Here is a 19,289-nt window from a genome sequence, read left to right on the forward strand (position 1 = left end):
TCTTGAAATTTAAGTGGAATTTCAATCTCCTCGAAAGGAGCGTACTCTTCCGGAGGTTCCTCTGTTTTGTAATAGTGAAACTCTTTTGTTGTAGCGTTTGCCGCTGGAAAGTTTATCCATGAGTAGAATACCTCTGTCTGCCGATATTCGTGAGCCTCTATCACGAAAATTACTGTACCACCTTGAGGTGTCAGTCCGTTTTCTATAAGTTTTAAAGTTATAGATTTTCTTAAGTGGACCGGGATGATTATTGCATCCGGGTCTGTGTCTAGGAGACTCGAGTCTTCCTCTATTAGTAGGGTTGCCAGTCTAACTGCTTCCCTTTCTTCTTCACTGTCTGTCATTTTTTATAAATGCAGGCTTTGCAGAGTTGGTCTCCAAGGAGACAAAGATTAGGTGCACAATATTTTGGAACACTGTATCCTTCAACGTTGAATAGACCAGAGCTTTACATAGGAATCTCTTCCTACTGAGTTCGGGCGGATTTTAACCTTTCACCCACTCCAGACGTCTATTGGAGTATTTACGGGAGAAAGGGGTGTGAAATATGCACGACTGAGTTACTCTAATGTCTTGCGGTAGTTTATCGCCTTACCAAACGTTTGTGCGCCATGTAGTGTAGTTCCTAGTTTCCCACTAGGCCCTGCGCATTGGAATAACATAAACAGTAGTATCGACGTAGAAGTGCGGATCTTCCAGGCCTCTACTGACTATGCTAAACTTAATTGGGTGTGTTACCAACTAGCTCAGAGGTCACTGGAAACTTTCTTCTCTGCATAGGAAGTGATCAGCTTCCCTGGCACAGACAAGAAGGGATTCAGCTTTCCAACAACCGTGCAACATGACAACTTTGCTCCTCAGATTAAGAGTCAATCTCTAGGGTTGTGTGAAACAATAGACATATATTTCACTCAGTCAGGTTAGTGCAGTTTACTTTCACAATATGTACAGACTAGAGAGACGGGCGTTTGTCAATAAAGGGTTAACATTTATTGAACAGTCTTTCTTCTCGTACAAGAGAAATGTATTGCCACAATTGCAAGACTTGTTATTATAAAAAGTACGTACAGTAAGATAAGTATTGCGAAAAAATACTGTAAAAGCATTGATATGGTTTCTTAGCCATACAGTGGTTTAAAAGTAATAAAACATATATACATTCATATATACATTAGGCTAAAATACTCAACTGGTGCTTCTAACTAAGCCTACCCCAGTGTGCCTGACCTAAGCCTAACACGTGGAAGGGGAGTAAGTAAGTAGCTTTAAGTTAAGTTGGTTTTGCCAAGGTTTGCTTCAAGAATTCTCTTCTAAGGGTTTAGTCAACACCATACCTCTGAATAGAATGATGGAGGTCTGGTATCTCCTTCAGGGGAAACTCGGTATCCCAGTCACCCGCGAGGGCAGACTAGAAACGCTGGAGCTGGATTTCTCTGCACGAGAAAGGCAGCGTCTCTCTTCAGCGCGTCGAGGAGGAGGAGGGGGGACAGCGTCCGCGGGCAGCTTGGCATCTGCTGGGCTCTTCGCAGAGGGACGGCTGTTCAGCTCCTAGTTATACCACACCAATGTTCGCGCTTTAGCAGCGATAATGGTATCAGCAGCTTCAGGTGACGGGCAGCAGGCTGCAGGAACGCATACAGCATACAACAGCAATGGGACACCAGCAATTGCTTAAGGCAATGTTGGTAATATTTATACCTGACAGGTGCCTGGTTTGACGCAAGTTTGTTGGACATAAGACGTCAATTAAAGATGTCACTAGGAAGTGATAGCTATCAGTTGCTCATTAGAGTTCCATTACTAATCAAAACACAGCAAGCGGGGATTTCCAGGTTTGCTGAGTTTATCTTGTTGAAGAACTCGGAGTGTTAATCTAGGAATATCAGATAGTGACTTCTGCTCTGTCATTGCACTAATTGGTTGCAAAGGAAGTGGCAGAGAACTATTCTGGAATGTGGCTCTGTTCGTGTGAGGCCAGAGATGACTTTCTGAATATCGCACTTGAACGGTTATGCCAATATAGGGAATAAATGGATTTATAGCCGAATAGGGGCATAAGGTCACAGTATCGATCAGGAACCTAGATAAACACGCAACAACATCCACGCCCTTATTAGTCATTATTGCCCATAGCTATTGTGAGCTACCAAATCAAAAGCTTAAGATAAATCAATAAAGACTAAAAAAAGGTTACCACCATTTATATGTACATACTTGCCAATTAACAAGTCAAGGTTTACAGCTGCTCTACAGTACTCAACTCTGCCCTGAACACGTACTGTGGGTCTGAGAGGATATTGTTTGATTCCGCCCACTCCTGTAAGCGTCCCAAAAGCATGCGACCAGCAACCTTAACCAGGCAATCCAAGAGGGAAATTGGCCTGTATTGCGCTGGGTTGTTACGGTCGCCCTTCTTGAAAATAGGGACGATAAGTGACTCAGGCCAGGTGGGTAAAAAACCCTGATTTTAGCAAGCTTTAAAGAGCAAAGTGAGGATAGGGCCCCAGAGCTTGATGTTAAATTTGAACAGGTCAATAGGTATCCCGTCGGGCCCTGGGGCTTTCCCCACTTGCTTTCTTTCAGCGCCAATCTGACTTTGTCCAGGGAAAAGTCTGGATATTTGCACTCATTTAAAGGGCCAGTATTTTTGAGAGCATTAGCAAGAGGTAGAAGTCCATTATGTGGAAAGGCGCAGGCAGTGGGAACATCCAGCTGTTCCTTAGGGGAGTATAATTTGGAGAAATGAGCTATCCAAGCATCCTCAGAGATTGCTATCTCTGCGCGTGGGGAATCTGAAGCATAATGAGAATGGGAATTAATAACACACCAAAAAGAAGTGTAATCTTTAGATAGACTGGCCTCCAATAACTTATTCCAGATATCCTCTTTCAAAGCTCTTTTCCATTGTTTAATGGCCGCTTTGTAAGCCAATCTACACTCCCGGACTTTCCCTACAGATCTAGATTGTTCTGCTAAAACTAAGTTTTTGTGGGCTTTGGTACATGTTGAGTCAAACCAACCACACACTCCCACCTTTCGTATTTTCTGTTTTGCAGAAAGGACCTCACCCACACCCTTTTTTATTTGGTTAAATGCCAAGATGAAGTTATGCGCCTCTGTGGTTTCATCTAGGCACACTTCAAAAGCCTCCCTCTCTTTTTGAACCAGTTTTTCGAGGAAGTTAAGAGGATCCACAAGGGACCACTCTAACGTGTACCCATTGCGGCAAGAGATCACAATTTCCTCTTGCACAAGGGCTTTAGATTTACCGCATACTTGCCCAGTAAAATCCGCTTCAACGTGGCACTTTGGGGATAATGATCACTAAGTGCAATATCATCCACAATAAACTCCAGGACCAATTTTGAATAACGCTGGGGAAACAGTAAAAAGTTTATCACAATATTGTCCCCCCTACCACTGTACGTACACCTCACTGTGGTTGGTGAAACAACTAGATCGTTACAAAACCCGAAGTTGTATTTGAAATTAGATTGTTCAGGGTATCCCCATACTGTGAGTGAATAAAATGGGTTGTCTCGCAGAAATCCGGGGATGTCATAAGACATGCCTTATTCGTAGTCACAGTACATGTACATATGTTAAATTCACCACCCCATAAAATAATGGATTTGTGACAATTGTTGTCAAAAAACTTCTCTAAGTCTTGATCTAATGATTGAAGGACGGATGTGATGTCTGGTAAGGGCACATTATTATAAAAATTAACAATAATTAAAGTAATGTGGGCAGAAGTCACCAGAGACAAAATTTGATAAAAGGTTCTTATCACAGTCGCCAGCATATTAGAAAAATAAATACACAACCCCCCTTTGGAGCGCCCTTGATTGAACTCTATAGCTGGGCTTTGGAAGGTTTTAAAGCCATTTATATGGACGGGCTCAACAGCCCAGGTCTCCTGAAGGCAAAGAATATTGAATTTGGAATTAAATTGGACCCATTCATTCATGAGGTGTTTATGACGTAAACTGGCCACATTCCAATAAAGGACTTTAAGGGTTGTAGCGGGGGTACCAGGCCCAAATTCTGCTAACAACAAAGGCGATGGATGTCCCACAAGGCTACCCTCCTAGTTACCTGAATGCACTAAGTCCTCATCTACATCTGCCAATGACCCCCTCTTATAGGATGTAACAATCCCAGAGCCAGACTGATTATTCCTATTTGATTCAACAGGTTTCATTAGTCAATCCACACCATTTAAAGTGGATAGATAATCAAACCTGTTACGGGTTTCAATTGGATATAGGTACTTTGGCCGGAACCCCTGGTAAGGTGGCTCTGCTTCAAATGGCAGCTGTTCTAAGTGGGCCCGGGGTTGATAGAAGAAACCAAGTGGTAAGACCAATATCTGCTTCGGTACAAGAGAGGGGAGACTAGCACTCTCAAGAATGAGACTTACCATGTTGGGGGAAGTGAATGAAAGCACAATACAATCACCCTTTAATGTTTTACTACCTGTACCTACCCAACTTACTCTCCTAATCATTTTTAGATCGGCAAAAAGTGCCCCTCCAAGCCCTACCCTTGCGTTGAGCCAGTTTAGAGATTTATTCCTAAGGAATTCCCATGACTCATGTGCAGAGTTAGTGAGAACTGGGACTTTTGCTAAAATTACTATGTAAAGGGTGGCTGCAGGTTGAAGCTCTAAACAATTCAATTTAATTTTGTTACCGGGTAGTTGCGCCTGTCAGCTACGGTAATTAGATCAGCAGTACAAGTTGAAGTATGTGGGGGAACAGATGGAGTCGTAGGGCCGCTATTCATCCCAGGTAGAGAGGACGATGGTTGAAGGGAAGGAGGGGGGCCACCCTGGGTCGCATTGATGCTGAAATCAGTCTTTGTCAGATCCCTCAAACCAACACCCACTGTATGATAGGGTTGAGTTGTAGGTCGAGTGTTAATACAAGAAGAGGGTGCCACACTGACGCTATTACCATTACTTTGTGGAAGGTGCTGGTAGTTTGCCGGCATATGCTGGTTAATTGGCTGCAAGTCCAATTTAGAGTGGATGTTCTTCTCTATCCCCTTTAGTTGCTCAGTGAGTGAACTAAAAGCAGCCCTTACTGATTCTGTTAGAGATTGAATTAAGGCAAACAAGGCAACATATTCTACATGCTGCTGTGCTCCTCCAGTATATATACTTAATTAAAATATTCCTATAATGGGTAAAAACGAAATTAGCAGTTTTTCTCTCACCGGGGATTATAAAACACATTCGGCCTAATTACAATGTCGGTCAGAAAGCTTCCGACCATCATTGTAGGTTTAAAGTCCAACAACCATATTATGATGATGGCTGTCAGAGTTTAAACCAGCTGTGGAATCTGGTGCAGTTCTGACGGGCTCAAGGAGCCCTCGATCAGTTGAAATGCCCTCATAATCCCTTAAGAACAGCGTTTATGACGTCAGGATTATGATTTTGGCTTCTGACAGCCAAACCATGTCGGAATCCATGTTGGCCATGAGCATGTGGATGTCGGAAACTGAATGTGGGGGCTCTTAGCCCTCCGCATTTGGCTCTGGGGGCAATTGAAAAACTTCCATTCTACAATGGAGCTTATGCTGTGGGCAGTTTCAGCCAATCACACAAGCTCCGATTGAAAAATGGAAGTTTGAGACTGCACCATGTGCAGTCACATCCAAATAATATGGTCGGAACAGCCAACCGGAGGTCGGTTGGTTCCCATTTCACAACAGTGTTGATCGGAGGCAACTCCGACCAACATTGTATTGAGGGCCATTGTAAGATGTCCCTGCTTATAGTTACAAGGTGCCCTGCCCCTGGAACACCTAAGGGAGACCTTAGGAGACTATTAAGAACCTTTAAATACAAAATCTCAATTGGATACACATTTAATGTAAAGGAGCCTGAAAAGCAGTGCTCCCTTTATAGTGACAAATGCAAAAACAAATGCAAAAACTGCAGCAGTCACCACAGTAGTGCACACTTAAATGTATTAAATCTACAGGGCCTCTAAGCCCACATGCCCTACCATATACTAGGGACTTATAGGTAGGTTGTCAGTACCAATTGTAATTATACCTATTTACCATGTAATTGCAATCAGAGCCCAGGCCCTTTGTCTGGTTAGCAAAGCCCAGGGCCAAATCGGAGTCAGAAACTAGCATCTAGTAGTCAAAATGGTGGCAAAAAGTAGGGAAAACTTCAAAAAGGCCCTGTTTTTTAACACTAACCTTAACACAACCGTTCCAAAATGTTGAAATGTAAAGTCTTGGTGCAGAAACCTCAAAAATGTTTAAAACAAGCAGTGGAAAAGCCAATAGATCTGACTTTAAAGTGTTAGTCAACCAAACACCTGCTTTTACAAATGCAAGCAGACTATTTGATATATAACAATAAGCCTCCTGATAACCCCCACACTTGATTTACTGGAGTAGCTATGTTTAGGGAAAATAGTTAACTCCTCAGCCACCTTTGTACCTTTGCCTTAGATTCTTCTCCCCAGAAGAAAGATAGTTTGTAAAAAATGTTGAAGGAAATGCTGCATTCATTACCACTCTGATGGCACAAAGGTAAGCAAATCATTTGGTCTGAACTGAATTGTAGTATCAATTCAAAAGACTTACTTGTTAATGCCTTAAATAAGACCAAATGTTTTACCTTTCTGAGTAGCTGTACTTTTTTCTCACTTTTTCGTTTATTTGAAAAATTGGGCCCATACCTCTCTCCACTTATCCACTGGAAAACAAACCAGTTCTTTGCTTCTCTTAAATGATCCATTTTCTGCTTGTTTCGGAGGTGGTTTGTATTGCCAAGTGGCATTTTTCCTCTTACATGAGGAGTATCCTCTTTCATCCACCTGCAGGTTAACTTCCAACTCAGGGAAACCCACAGCAGGCATACAATTAAAGCCAGTGGGATATATTTATGTAGGAGTTATGTTGCCTTTGCACCACGCAATGAGGTGCAAGAGTGACCCAACTCTTAAGTATGATTTATCAAGCCACGCAAGGCCACCTGCATTGGCTTGAAAAATTCACAGTAACGCAATGCAGCGCAATCGCTACCCTGCGTTACTCTGCCCAAGGGTAGCATTCCATGGGTGGAGCATAGGTGTTCCCATACCTTTACCCATGGATTTTGGTGCATTCCCAAATTTACCATCATTGGTAAAACTGGGAATGTGTCAAAATGCTACCCTTCCAGGTGGGGAGTAACCAGGAGAAATATCTTTATGTCTCCTTCTTTCTACCTCTTTCGATGTGTGCTACTTTCTGCAGCGTACATAGAAAGAGGAAAATGGTTCAGGGGATTGTTTTGTGCAGAAAGGTGCTCCTTTCTGAACCAAAGCAATCCTGCTTACAAAGCAGGCACCCTTGCACCATGGTGGACAGGTGCCTGCTTTGGTGCTAGGCAGCCAAAAGGCTGCCAGCGCAAGGAGAGGACAGGAATGTTAAATACAGCGCATTCCTGACCTTTCATGCATCACAACAGGGGGCTTGCTGCACTGTGTGAAAGGTACATAAATATGGCCTAATATGTTTTACAACTCCAACAGATTTAGCACAATCATACCTACTCTCTTACAGATAGGGATATGGATTGTTCTGAACGCAACTCCATCATGCAGTGGATTTGTTTCTGCACACACACTTCTCCCACATTTGCATATTTCTTACTGCTGAATTCCACCAGTGAAGCCAGTCCTCAATCAGAAAAATGCCATAATCAAAATTCAGCACTCTTGCTGGAATATCCCCAGTTGTACCTCAGCTGTTTCCCTCTATCACTCAGCACACTGGCCAGCAAGAGCGGTAGGTCATTGCTGCAATGGCTTGGAATAGCAGAGTTCTAGATGTACTTCACCTAAGAGTGCTTTAATTTTTTAATTGGTATCCAGCAGAGTGTTCAGTGATTGGATCCGTGGCTTACAGATATATGAAAATCTAATTTCAAGTAACAGTGTGTTGGCAGTGAGGTTAAAAGACATGTTCTTCACAAGATTGCCTCTGTTCTAGAGATCTTTTTATTTTTTTACTGCACTCTGACATTTTCAGCTGCAGGTTCCTAGATCTCTATTACAGTGGTCCTGATGCATTAGCTCCATTCCCAGACAAAGGTCAAGAAAGAATCTCACTCACCAATATTCAAATGCTACAGCAATGGTGTAGAGTGAAATAGCGCCAGACAACATTGCTTTCCAGATGCTGAGGAATCATGGGTTTAGTGCTCGCACATGTGTGTAGTTGTGAGTTCAAGCATCTTCACGCTCCTTGGTCTCTGGGTTTTCTGCACTAACACATTCTGATCTGCAACAGGATTGTGAAGGCAAGATTCTAGTCACAAGTATGGCAAAGGCCAAAGCATTTTTTTTTCTAAATAGGTATAACACCTCAAATATTGAGAGGAAAATAATTCAGTAGATGATATCTTACACTTTGCATCCAATTGAATGCTGTCCACAATTCTGTTTAAAAACACTTCTTTCTCCTAAAATGCCTGATACGTAACAACTAAAGGTAATATCTATTTCAATTACTACTTCCTCTGTGTCTAGCCAAAGTGCAAGAAGAAATTGATCAGGTGATCGGAAGAGAGAGGCAGCCTACGATGGACGACCGGGCCAACATGCCTTACACCAATGCTGTGGTCCATGAAATTCAACGCTTTAGCGATATTATCCCCTTCAGCGTACCTCACAAGACGTCAAGAGACACCGAGATCAATGGCTTCTTCATACCAAAGGTAATTCCAGTGGTTTAAAACCTGAAGTCCTCTCTTAAAGTAGGTTAGTCCTATTCAGATAACCCCTCCCCCAAGGAAAGGTACTCATGTAATTGGTAGATCAAAAGACAAGGTTAGCCTTTGACAGCTATTGTTGCTTATTAGCAGGATGCTCAAAAACAAGCATTGGAAATGCAATAGGTCTCGCATTAGGAAAGTTTGAGCGATTGTTATTGTAAATGACACTTTTTTATTTATGTGTTGGTTTTGAAAATAGCAAAATGAATAGCTTTGTCAGTTACAATGTCAATAGTTTTAACTTTCGCAAATGTGACACCTATAGCATTTGTAATGCAATGTGTGTATTTACGTGACTTAGATGTATTGATATTACAAATAACAATGGCTTTTATTTTTGTGGGTGTGGTGGTGGATGTGGCGGTGGATGTGGCGGTGGATGTGGTGGTGGATGTGGTGGTGGATGTGGTGGTGGATGTGGTGGTGGATGTGGTGGTGATGGTGGATGTGGTGGTGGTGGATGTGGTGGTGGATGTGGTGGTGGTGGATGCGGTGGTGGTGGTGGTGGATGGGGTGATGGATGTAGTGGTGGTGGGTGTGGTGATGGATGTAGTGGTGGTGGGTGTGGTGGATCTGGTGGCGGTGGATGTGGTGGTGATGGTGGATGTGGTGGTGGTGGATGTGGTGGTGGATGTGGTGGTGGTGGATGCGGTGGTGGTGGTGGTGGATGGGGTGATGGACGTAGTGGTGGTGGGTGTGGTGATGGATGTAGTGGTGGTGGGTGTGGTGGATCTGGTGGAGGTGGATGTGGCGGTGGATGTGGCGGTGGATGTGGCAGTGGATGTGATGGTGGATGTGGTGGTGGATGTGGTGGTGGATGTGGAGTTGATGGTGGATGTGGTGGTGGTGGATGTGGTGGTGGATGTGGTGATGGTGGATGCGGTGGTGGTGGTGGATACGGTGGTGGTGGTGGATGGGGTGGTGGATGTAGTGGTGGTGGTGGATGGGGTGGTGGATGTAGTGGTGGTGGGTGTGGTGGATCTGGTGGCGGTGGATGTGGCTGTGGATGTGGCGGTGGATGTGGCAGTAGATGTGATGGTGGATGTGGCAGTGGATGTGATGGTGGATGTGGTGGTGGATATGGTGGTGCATGTGGAGGTGGATTTGGAGTTGATGGTGGATGTGGTGGTGGTGGATGTGGTGGTGGATGTGGTGGTGGATGTGGTGGTGATGGTGGATGCAGTGGTGGTGGTGGATGGGGTGGTGGTGGATGTAGTGGTGGTGGGTGTGGTGGTGGATGTGTTGGATGTGGTGGTGGATGTGGTGGTGGTGGTGGGTGTGGTGGTGGATGTGGTGGTGGATGTGGTGGTGATGGTGGATGTGGTGGTGGATGTGGTGGTGGTGGATGCGGTGGTGGTGGTGGTGGATGGGGTGGTGGATGTTATGTGACAGTAGCGGGGGTGGGGGGTGAACGCTGTGGTAGAGATGCTACTGCCTACGGGAGTTGTGATAAGGCTGCCAGCTGCAAGGCCGTGGTACAGGCTCCAACCTGGCAGTGACAAGGCGCCCCCATAAGTGGCACACAGGTAGCCTTGTAATCATGACTTAAAAATAACCCTTTTCCATACACATTATTATAAATACTACAATTACCTGCATCCAACAGCACAGTCAAACACTGCCATCAGGAGCACTATATGGCGTAAGAACACACTAGTCAAATAACCTTTTTCTTAAGCTCATCCTGCAGGTGTAGGCTTCTAATAATAGCAGTGCACAGGTTTACACCTCACACTGTCAGTTGTGGTGGGCTCCGATATAAAGTAGAGTTCCCGATTTCCTGAAAACTGGCGCTGGTACATCACAATGGAGGTTACCCACCAAAGGAATGAAGTTTCATATTCAAGCAGGAGAAATGAGCCTAATTTAAATTGTTCAATATTCCTTCTGGTAGACTCGATAAAAGACCCGGAGAGCCACGGAACATGTATGACTGGGGTGTATTGTTTTTCCAAGTAATACATGACTTGGTGTCTCTGAATGTGAGGGAGAGAGTGGGGAGGAGAGTAGGAGGAGGAGGGGGGAGGAGAGCAGGGGCCTGGAGTGCGGCTGAGGGAAGTGACGAAATGCGACACGCCAGGCAGGGGAGGGGGCGGAGCGGGGGTGTGGGAGGAGTGCGCCTGAGGGAAAATCCATGGAAATGAGCCTAATTTAAATTGTTCAATATTCCTTCTGGTAGACTCGATAAAAGACCCGGAGAGCCACGGAACATGTATGACTGGGGTGTATTGTTTTTCCAAGTAATACATGACGTCTTGCGTGTTAAGCTTCTGGTGTCTCTGAATGTGAGGGAGAGAGTGGGGAGGAGAGTAGGAGGAGGAGGGGGAGGAGAGCAGGGGCCTGGAGTGCGGCTGAGGGAAGTGACGAAATGCGACACGGCAGGCAGGGGAGGGGGCGGAGCGGGGGTGTGGGAGGAGTGCGCCTGAGGGGGCTGAGGGAAGTGACGAAATGCGAAATGCGAAATGCAACAACATTATTCTCCCCCAATGCTGGCTATCTAGACATGACATAATTCCATGCCCGTTCAAACTTTTACAGAGCATGAGTGGTAACAGAGGACAATTGCACTGAAGGTATGCGCTGAAGGACAACGGTATGTGTTCCAGGAGGTTCATTGGTCTTATGCATTTCAGCTAGTCAGTCCTCCCTCTAATCACCCTGTTTTGTGGTGAAGCGAGCGCTTTAAGCCCTATGTATAATCATTATGCACTGTGAAGGTGTCAGCATTTTCAATCACACTTGTTCCTTGGTAATTGTAGTTCCTTAAACCCTCTGTACACAGTGGGTTGTGTGAGATGGTGTACACAGGGTGGGTTTTGGAGTTTTGACTATCACCACATTTGCACCGTGCTTATTCCTGCAACATCTTGGTAAGCCCTTAATCAAATGGAAGCAAAGCTAATAGGTCATTTGAAAATTACCTCTTTGTCAGTGATCTTGCGTGTTAAGCTTCTGGTGTCTCTGAATGTGAGGGAGAGAGTAGGGAGGAGAGTAGGAGGAGGAGGGGGGAGGAGAGCAGGGGCCTGGAGTGCAGCTGAGGGAAGTGACGAAATGCGACACGGCAGGCAGGGGAGGGGGCGGAGCGGGGGTGTGGGAGGAGTGCGCCTGAGGGGGCTGAGGGAAGTGACGAAATGCGAAATGCGAAATGCAACAACATTATTCTCCCCCAATGCTGGCTATCTAGACATGACATAATTCAATGCCCCGTTCAAACTTTTACAGAGCATGAGTGGTAACAGAGGACAATTGCACTGAAGGTATGCGCTGAAGCACAACGGTATGTGTTCCAGGAGAATCATTGGTCTTATGCATTTCAGCTAGTCAGTCCTCCCTCTAATCACCCTGTTTTGTGGTGAAGCGAGCGCTCTAAGCCCTATGTATAATCATTATGCACTGTGAAGGTGTCAGCATTTTCAATCACACTTGTTCCTTGGTAATTGTAGTTCCTTAAACCCTCTGTACACAGTGTGTTGTGTGAGATGGTATACACAGAGTGAGTTTTGGAGTTTTGACTATCACCACATTTGCACCGTGCTTATTCCTGCAACATCTTGGTAGGCCCTTAATCAAATGGAAGCAAAGCTAATATGTCATTTGAAAATTACCTCTTTGTCAGTGATCTTGCGTGTTAAGCTTCTGGTGTCTCTGAATGTGAGGGAGAGAGTGGGGAGGAGAGTAGGAGGAGGAGGGGGGAGGAGAGCAGGGGCCTGGAGTGCGGCTGAGGGAAGTGACGAAATGCGACACGGCAGGCAGGGGAGGGGGCGGAGCGGGGGTGTGGGAGGAGTGCGCCTGAGGGAAAATCCATGCAAGGCAGGCAGCTGGGGGCATGTGCACGCGCTTTCAAGCTCAATGCGCATGCGCATTGAGCTTGAATTTCACGGGCACTGCAAGGAATCGCTACGATTCCTTGCAAGTTAGTTAAAGAGTGTTTAAGCCCCCATAGTCTCGCAAGCTCGATGCGCATGCGCATCGACAGGCGAGACCTAACAATACATCAATGACACTATTAAATGATCTATCTCTTTAAAGCTCAACTGAAATCACAATTACCTTCTTTTCACTTACTTCATTCTCTGTAGTTGCTTATATTCTAGACATATAGATGATTTAAACAATGCCAAGAAATGATTCCTTCCAAATACTAGCTGAGTGGCAGAACATTAAACCAAAGAGCCCTCTTTGGATGTGGAAAAAAATACAGATTGTTTGTGTGCCTTACTAAAGCACTTGAGTCGTATGAAGGATAATGGTTTTGAGTTTTACTTTGGAGGGAGTACAGCAAACAATATCTACCTCACTTGGCGTGGGAGTTATTGGGTAAGTACTCCCGGTGGCATGGGGTGGGTTTAGGTGTCCCAGCATTCCTCTAATCTTTTTTCAGTCAGGGAGATGCTTATCTCCATAATTAAGGAATGGGACGAGGACTGGAGGAGCCTGGGGGTAATGAAACATGAACTCCGTCTAGGCAGCTGCCAATGTTTTTATCTACCATGAGAATACTCCAGTGCTTTTTCAAAAAATTTCCTATTTCGCATTCCTCTCTGTTTAAAGAATAAATAAGTTGGTTCCTTGTTTTTGTGACTGCTTTTGTTTAGGCTGTATGAACCACTTCCTTTAAACAGCACCTTGCTTGAACCCCCATATCTATGCACTGTTTGCTTATTGTTTGCACAGAGCTTAAGTGCTGCAGTTATGTTTAACTCTCATAAATTGGCATATGGATTAGGACATTTAAATCTAGTCATTTTGTTTATTTTATTCATGTTTTGGAACTCAACCAAGATCCTCATAAAACCCATCCATGTTACAGCATTACTTCAACAATTCATACACAAAATCAAAAAGTTTTTTTAAAGGGCATACAAAATGCAAAACTCTATAAAAAAAGGTAACATATTGTTTTACTAATGTGCAATCATAAAATACAGTACCCCAACAGAAAGTGCAGAAGCCAAAATAATGCAAACGCGCATGAGGACATAAAACAAATCATGAGCTAAAAGAGCTAGAGTACCACCAAGTCATTATACTCTACTTTTACATAAGAAAAACGAAATGCAAATGTACAGATAAAGTACAAGAATAAAAAATACACAGGTCTGCCCATTCAGACCAAAAATTAATTTAATATCAAATTTGGAGCTCATTCATTCACTCATAAAATACTAAAGCTCATCTTACCAGCAATTTGCAGATGTGATTTGCAATTCCTACCAATTCAATAGGGTGAAGCTGAAGCTCGGATCTCTATCCTTGAGGATCAGATGACGGTGGTAAAAGAAGAGGATAAGGTGGCAAGTAAAAGCAAGCAGGTACTCGAAAATAAATTGGATGAGCTCGAAAATTACACACGGAGATCCATCTTCGAATAGTCGGAGCTCCAGAGGGGCTAGAAGGGGCCAATACAGTACAATGGGTCACCTCATTCATTAGGCAAAAAGTCCTTCCAGAATTTGAAGGGGACCTGACTATTACTCGAGCACATCAGGTACTTGTTCACCCCTTTCCTAACTCTACTGTGACAAGCACTATTCTATTAAACTTTTCTGACTTTCGTATTAAAGAATCAATACTACCTAAAGCTATAAAGCAAAGACCGTTTTCTGTAATCGAAACAACAAAGTGCTGCATCTTCTTGGATGTGTCTGCAGCGGCGGCACGTAGAAGGAAGGAATTTGTGAACATTTTACATCTGTTTAAAGCTAATGGAGCTCAGGCTTCTATTGCTCAACAGTCCAAATTCAAAGTATTGGTGAAAGGCAAATTTTTCTTGTTCTCAGATCTAGATGAAGCTCAGGAGCTATTGAAGGAAATTTCGCAGGGTTATAAGGGGTGAATGAATTGAAGAAGAATTGAGAGAAAATTCTCTGTCTTAATCAAATGGCTGTGTGCAGTATAAAAACAATGCTTTATTTTTCTTTACCTTGGTTATGATAGTTAGCCTTAATGTAATATGACGAATAAGATTAGATTGTGGATTATCGTACCATTCACTAGACTTTAGTGGAGGGTAAGCCTGTTGAATAGTTTATATTGCTGGGGGGGGCGGAGGGTTCATGGGGGTGTAACAACAAGACACCCAGGTTGTTAGGGGGAAGGGAAGTGTGGCCAGCATGGGGAAGGAAGGAAGGACCATATTCAGGGGGAGGGGCACAGGGGCAGGGTTAGGAGCATTACTGGAGTGGGTGGGGGTCACAGGGGGTGGATAGGGTGTAAAAGTAAGGAAAGAATGAAGTCCTTTGTTTATTTGAATTCCTTTTTTTACCAAAGTTTTTTATATCTTCTTGTGAGGTTCAATCGACTGCAAAACTTTGTTAATTTACTTTTATGACTAGCAAGGAGCAATTGAAGGTGGTATCATTTAATGTAAATGGTTTAAGTAATCAAAAGAAAATGCGGGCATAGAGATGTGAATCAAAGCCGAAAATCCTTCTGTAATCCTTCTACAAGAAACTCATATTTCCTCTATAAAATTATCTAATGTTTCTATGTTTAAGGCCTGGGCCTCTTATCAGGGTTTTTCCAGTACCTCTGCATCCCATAGAGGGACAGCTATCTTTATAAATAAAAATATTCATGCAGCGGTTATAAATTCTGAAAAGGATCAGCTGGGGCGTTGGTGTTGGGCTACTACAGTTAAACATAGACAGAGGCCTATAACCTTCGTTAGTTATTATGCACTGATTGAGGATGACTGCAAGATCTATGAAGAGCTGTTTCAATCTTTGCTGACTGTTAGAGAGGATGTGTTAATTGGGGGAGATTTTAATATACTTATTAATCCGATAATAGACTCCTATACTAAGACAAGGAGACAACTAAAACCTAAATCATTTAAAATTCTGCAGAATTATGGGGCTACACTTGATGTGCACAATCCATGGCGTAGGAATGTGTCCATCTAAAGCAAAATGTACGTACTGGTCAGGCAGATTTCAGTCTTCATCTCGCATAGATGTTTTTTTGGTCTCTATAAAGCTTTGTTTCAGTCAGCAGAGATTTCTACATAATGAATTTTCAGATCAGGCCATGGTAGTTTTAGAGATTGATTTAGAAAACTTGGTAAAAATTCCCAAGCGATGGGTCTTTATTAGACATTATATAAATGATGAGCGTTGGGTTAATTCTACAAAGGTAGAGATTAAAGAATTTCTTACTCGAAATTATGAATCTGCCTCACTAAATATTATCTGGGACTCGGTTAAGGCTTTTATCCATGGAATAATCATCGGAAAGGATGCGGCCAACTTAAAGGATTTTAGAGCTAAGAAGAAAAACTTAAAGCAGAAAGTTCAAGTACTTAGCGCTATAAGCCTCCACAATCTGTCCAGAGCGAACCAATATCAGCTTGACCAGGCAAAATGGGATCTTAGTACTATTTACTATATTCAGAGTGAAGCTGTCTTTCGGCAACAGCATCAAAAGATATACGAAGAAAGCAACTTCATGGGCAGGTTTCTGGCTTGGCAGGCTAAACAACATGCTGCGGCTAACCTAATTAAAACTCTAAAATGTCCTCTTACTGATTCAGAGACAGATGATCCGGCTAAAATAGGGGATATAATGCTTAAACACTATGACTCCATCTGTGGTCAATACCAGAGGGTAGACCCCTCTCTACTAGAAGCTTTTTTAATCATCAATAATGAACTACCTAAGCTCTCAGAAGTTGATCAACAGTCTATAGCTACATTGTTTTCTAAGGAGGACTTAGAGAGAGTTATAAAAGATCTCCCTAATGGTAAATCTTGTGGCCCAGGTGGGTTTCCATCAGAATTTTTTAAGGTCTTTTTTCTGCTTTTGCCGATTTTTTTCTCATATTAATAAATTCTATGTTAGAGGGAGGTACAATACCAGAGTCCTTTAGACAAGGCAATGTAGTGAGTTTTTTTTGAAAAGGGGAAGGACAGCAAGGACCCAAATTCTTATCGTCCAATAACATTATTAAATTCCGATTACAAAATAGTAATAAAACTTCTATCTTTGCGCTTTAATAATATCATGGCAGAATTGATTCATCCGGATCAGAATGGCTTTATTGCAGATAGACAGCTAGCAACGAACACATTATTTAATTGAGGCTCTAGATTATTTTGAGACATGAGGGATCTCTGCTTTGGTTTTATTATTAGACGCTGAAAAGGCTTTCGATTTGGTAGTTTATTTTAGGACACTTTGGGGTTTCGGTTAAAATCATTTCTTTGATTTGCAATCAATATGCCAATACTAAAGCTAATGTTATTGTTAACACCTCAGTGGCAGGGTCAGTCCTAGTAAAACGAGGTACAAGACAAGGATGTCCCTTATCGCCAGAACTTTTTGCTTTTTTCACCGAGCCTTTGGCAATAGCATTGAGGACCTGTGCAGAAATCCCCCCCCCCCCAATTCCATCAATGGCAAAATTGAAATTATATGCAGATGACATCATGCTTATTATAAAACCAGAACTTAGAGTTCAAGCTAAAGTATTTTAGCTTTTCGAGGATTTTGAAATTCTGGGAGGATACCATATAATTAAAAAGAAAATGGAAATTCTACAATGTGGGGGTGAATCTGTGGAGTTACATCCGGACATTCTTTCCTGTACCAACACTAGACCTAAGAGATATCTGGGAGTCTTTTTTTCAGCATATGTAAGGGATTTAGATAATCTGAATTTTAATCCCCTTCTACGGAGAGCCCAAACGATGTTCTCACGTTGGAACTCTCTACCATTATCCATTTTAGGTCGGGTGGCTTTAATCAAAATGTCTGTTCTTCCCCTTTTCAATTTTTTGTTTTCAACCATTTCATGTTTTTTGTCAGGTTCTTTTTTTACTCGAGTAGAATCAATGTTTACATCCTTTATTTGGGCAAAGAAAACACCTTGCATTGCACTTAGCACTTTATATGAAGATCTGAATCAGGGAGGGCTTGCTCTGCCAAATCTTAGAGATTACTATAGTGCCTATTTCGGGCAGTGCCTATCCAGATTTAAATCTCAACTTCATACAAAAAAGTTATTTATAAATACAATTTTTGATCTAATCTGCAAAGAAAATCAGATACATGCTCCTCTCTACATGTTTAAATCTCCCACATTTGTTCGCTATAAGTCCCTTCAATGTTTTTTTTAAAAATGCCAGGCCTTGTTTAAGAGACATTCTATTCCCATTATCAACTTAACATCTTTATTATCTAGCATTCTCCCACTGACGGGTGTTACACAATGCTCAGATCTCGCTGTTAATTGGGCGGCGGCAGGGTTTTTGATAGTTTCAGACTTTTTGAGAAATGGGAAATGGATTACCTTGACAGAAATGTCTCAAAAAGTTACCCGAAATGTTATCTTATTAGGGTCATATAATTCGGTTTATAAATTGGATAGAACTCAGCTAGGTCAGCAAAGTCAGCTAATAAAGGAATTATTGGTTGACATCCCCGATAGAAAACCAGGGGTTTGGAAACACCATCTTGCTCAAAATAGGAAGCTGGATCTTAGTCAAAAGGTGATTAAAAAATGGTTGGAGCAGGAAAATCATGTATTGCCTATGAATGCTTGGTCTGTCATTAAAAGATTTAATTTTACTACATTAAGCGAGGCGAATTGGCGGAGAATGTTATTTTTTAGTTAGTGGTTACTTTATCATACACCTTCTTCTATTTCCAAAATGTATCCTAATCACTCTACACATTGTTTTGATGTATTTATCATTCTTCAGCTAATTGGTCACATGTTATGGTTTATTGTGATAAGATTGCAAAATTTGGGAGGAAATTTTTAGCCATTTCCAGCACAAAAGTGGTATCGAAATTGTACTGAACGAGAAATTAATTTTGTACGGTTATGATCCTGATCTCTCTTTTCCCGACCAGGTGGCTAAATTGCTATATAGTGCTATGGCAGTGGCTAGATCTCTTTTATTACAACTATGGCATGCAGAGCAGATCCCATCTTTTTATGAATGGCTACATAAAATGAAACGGGTTAACTCTAATGAGAGGACTTTTGCGCAACGAGCAGGAGGTATTAGAAGATTAGAGGGGGGCTTTCTTTGATTAAAAAATTTGAGAGTAGTCATTGATATTATGGGAAATAGTAGCTTTTATATGTTCTATAGTATTTCATAGCATATTATAGGCAGACATTGTGATTCTAATAACTTTTTTACATTGCGGGGTGTATGCGTGGTGTATGATATTTGATATTTGTTTTCTTTCTCAGATCTATGTAATTTGTTAAGACTAAATGAGATGAAGTACTGTTGTTAAACTGCATATTATTTATACATTTGTATTGTTTTTAAGGACTTCAATAAAAAAAAAAAAAAATTCAATACAGTACAAAACATTATTGCACTCTACCTAAGAAAAGAAAAAAACATTAAAACACATTTAGAAAATATCTATAAAAAAAATTGCACAAGCTATTTATGAGGGAGGTGCCAACAACCTAAGCCTAGCCTCAGCAGACAATGTTATATTGTGCTTCAAGAAAATTGGTGCCTGAAAGTGGTGTAGT

At 42.4% G+C, this 19,289-nt stretch overlaps 1 protein-coding gene across 1 annotated transcript in view; it reads left to right on the forward strand.

Annotated features, from left to right (window-relative positions):
* The window catches only part of LOC147748023 (cytochrome P450 2D15-like), a 704,421-nt gene that overhangs the window by 611,644 nt on the left and 73,488 nt on the right, over positions 1–19,289 (forward strand). Inside the window, exon 7 of the mRNA XM_086957942.1 lies at positions 8,544–8,731. Within this exon, the coding sequence (XP_086814068.1) occupies positions 8,544–8,731 (188 nt within the window). The remainder of the gene's footprint in view (positions 1–8,543; positions 8,732–19,289) is intronic.

This window comes from Lissotriton vulgaris, chromosome 1_1 (assembly GCF_964263255.1).
Source record: "Lissotriton vulgaris chromosome 1_1, aLisVul1.2, whole genome shotgun sequence".
Lineage (NCBI taxonomy): Eukaryota > Metazoa > Chordata > Amphibia > Caudata > Salamandridae > Lissotriton > Lissotriton vulgaris.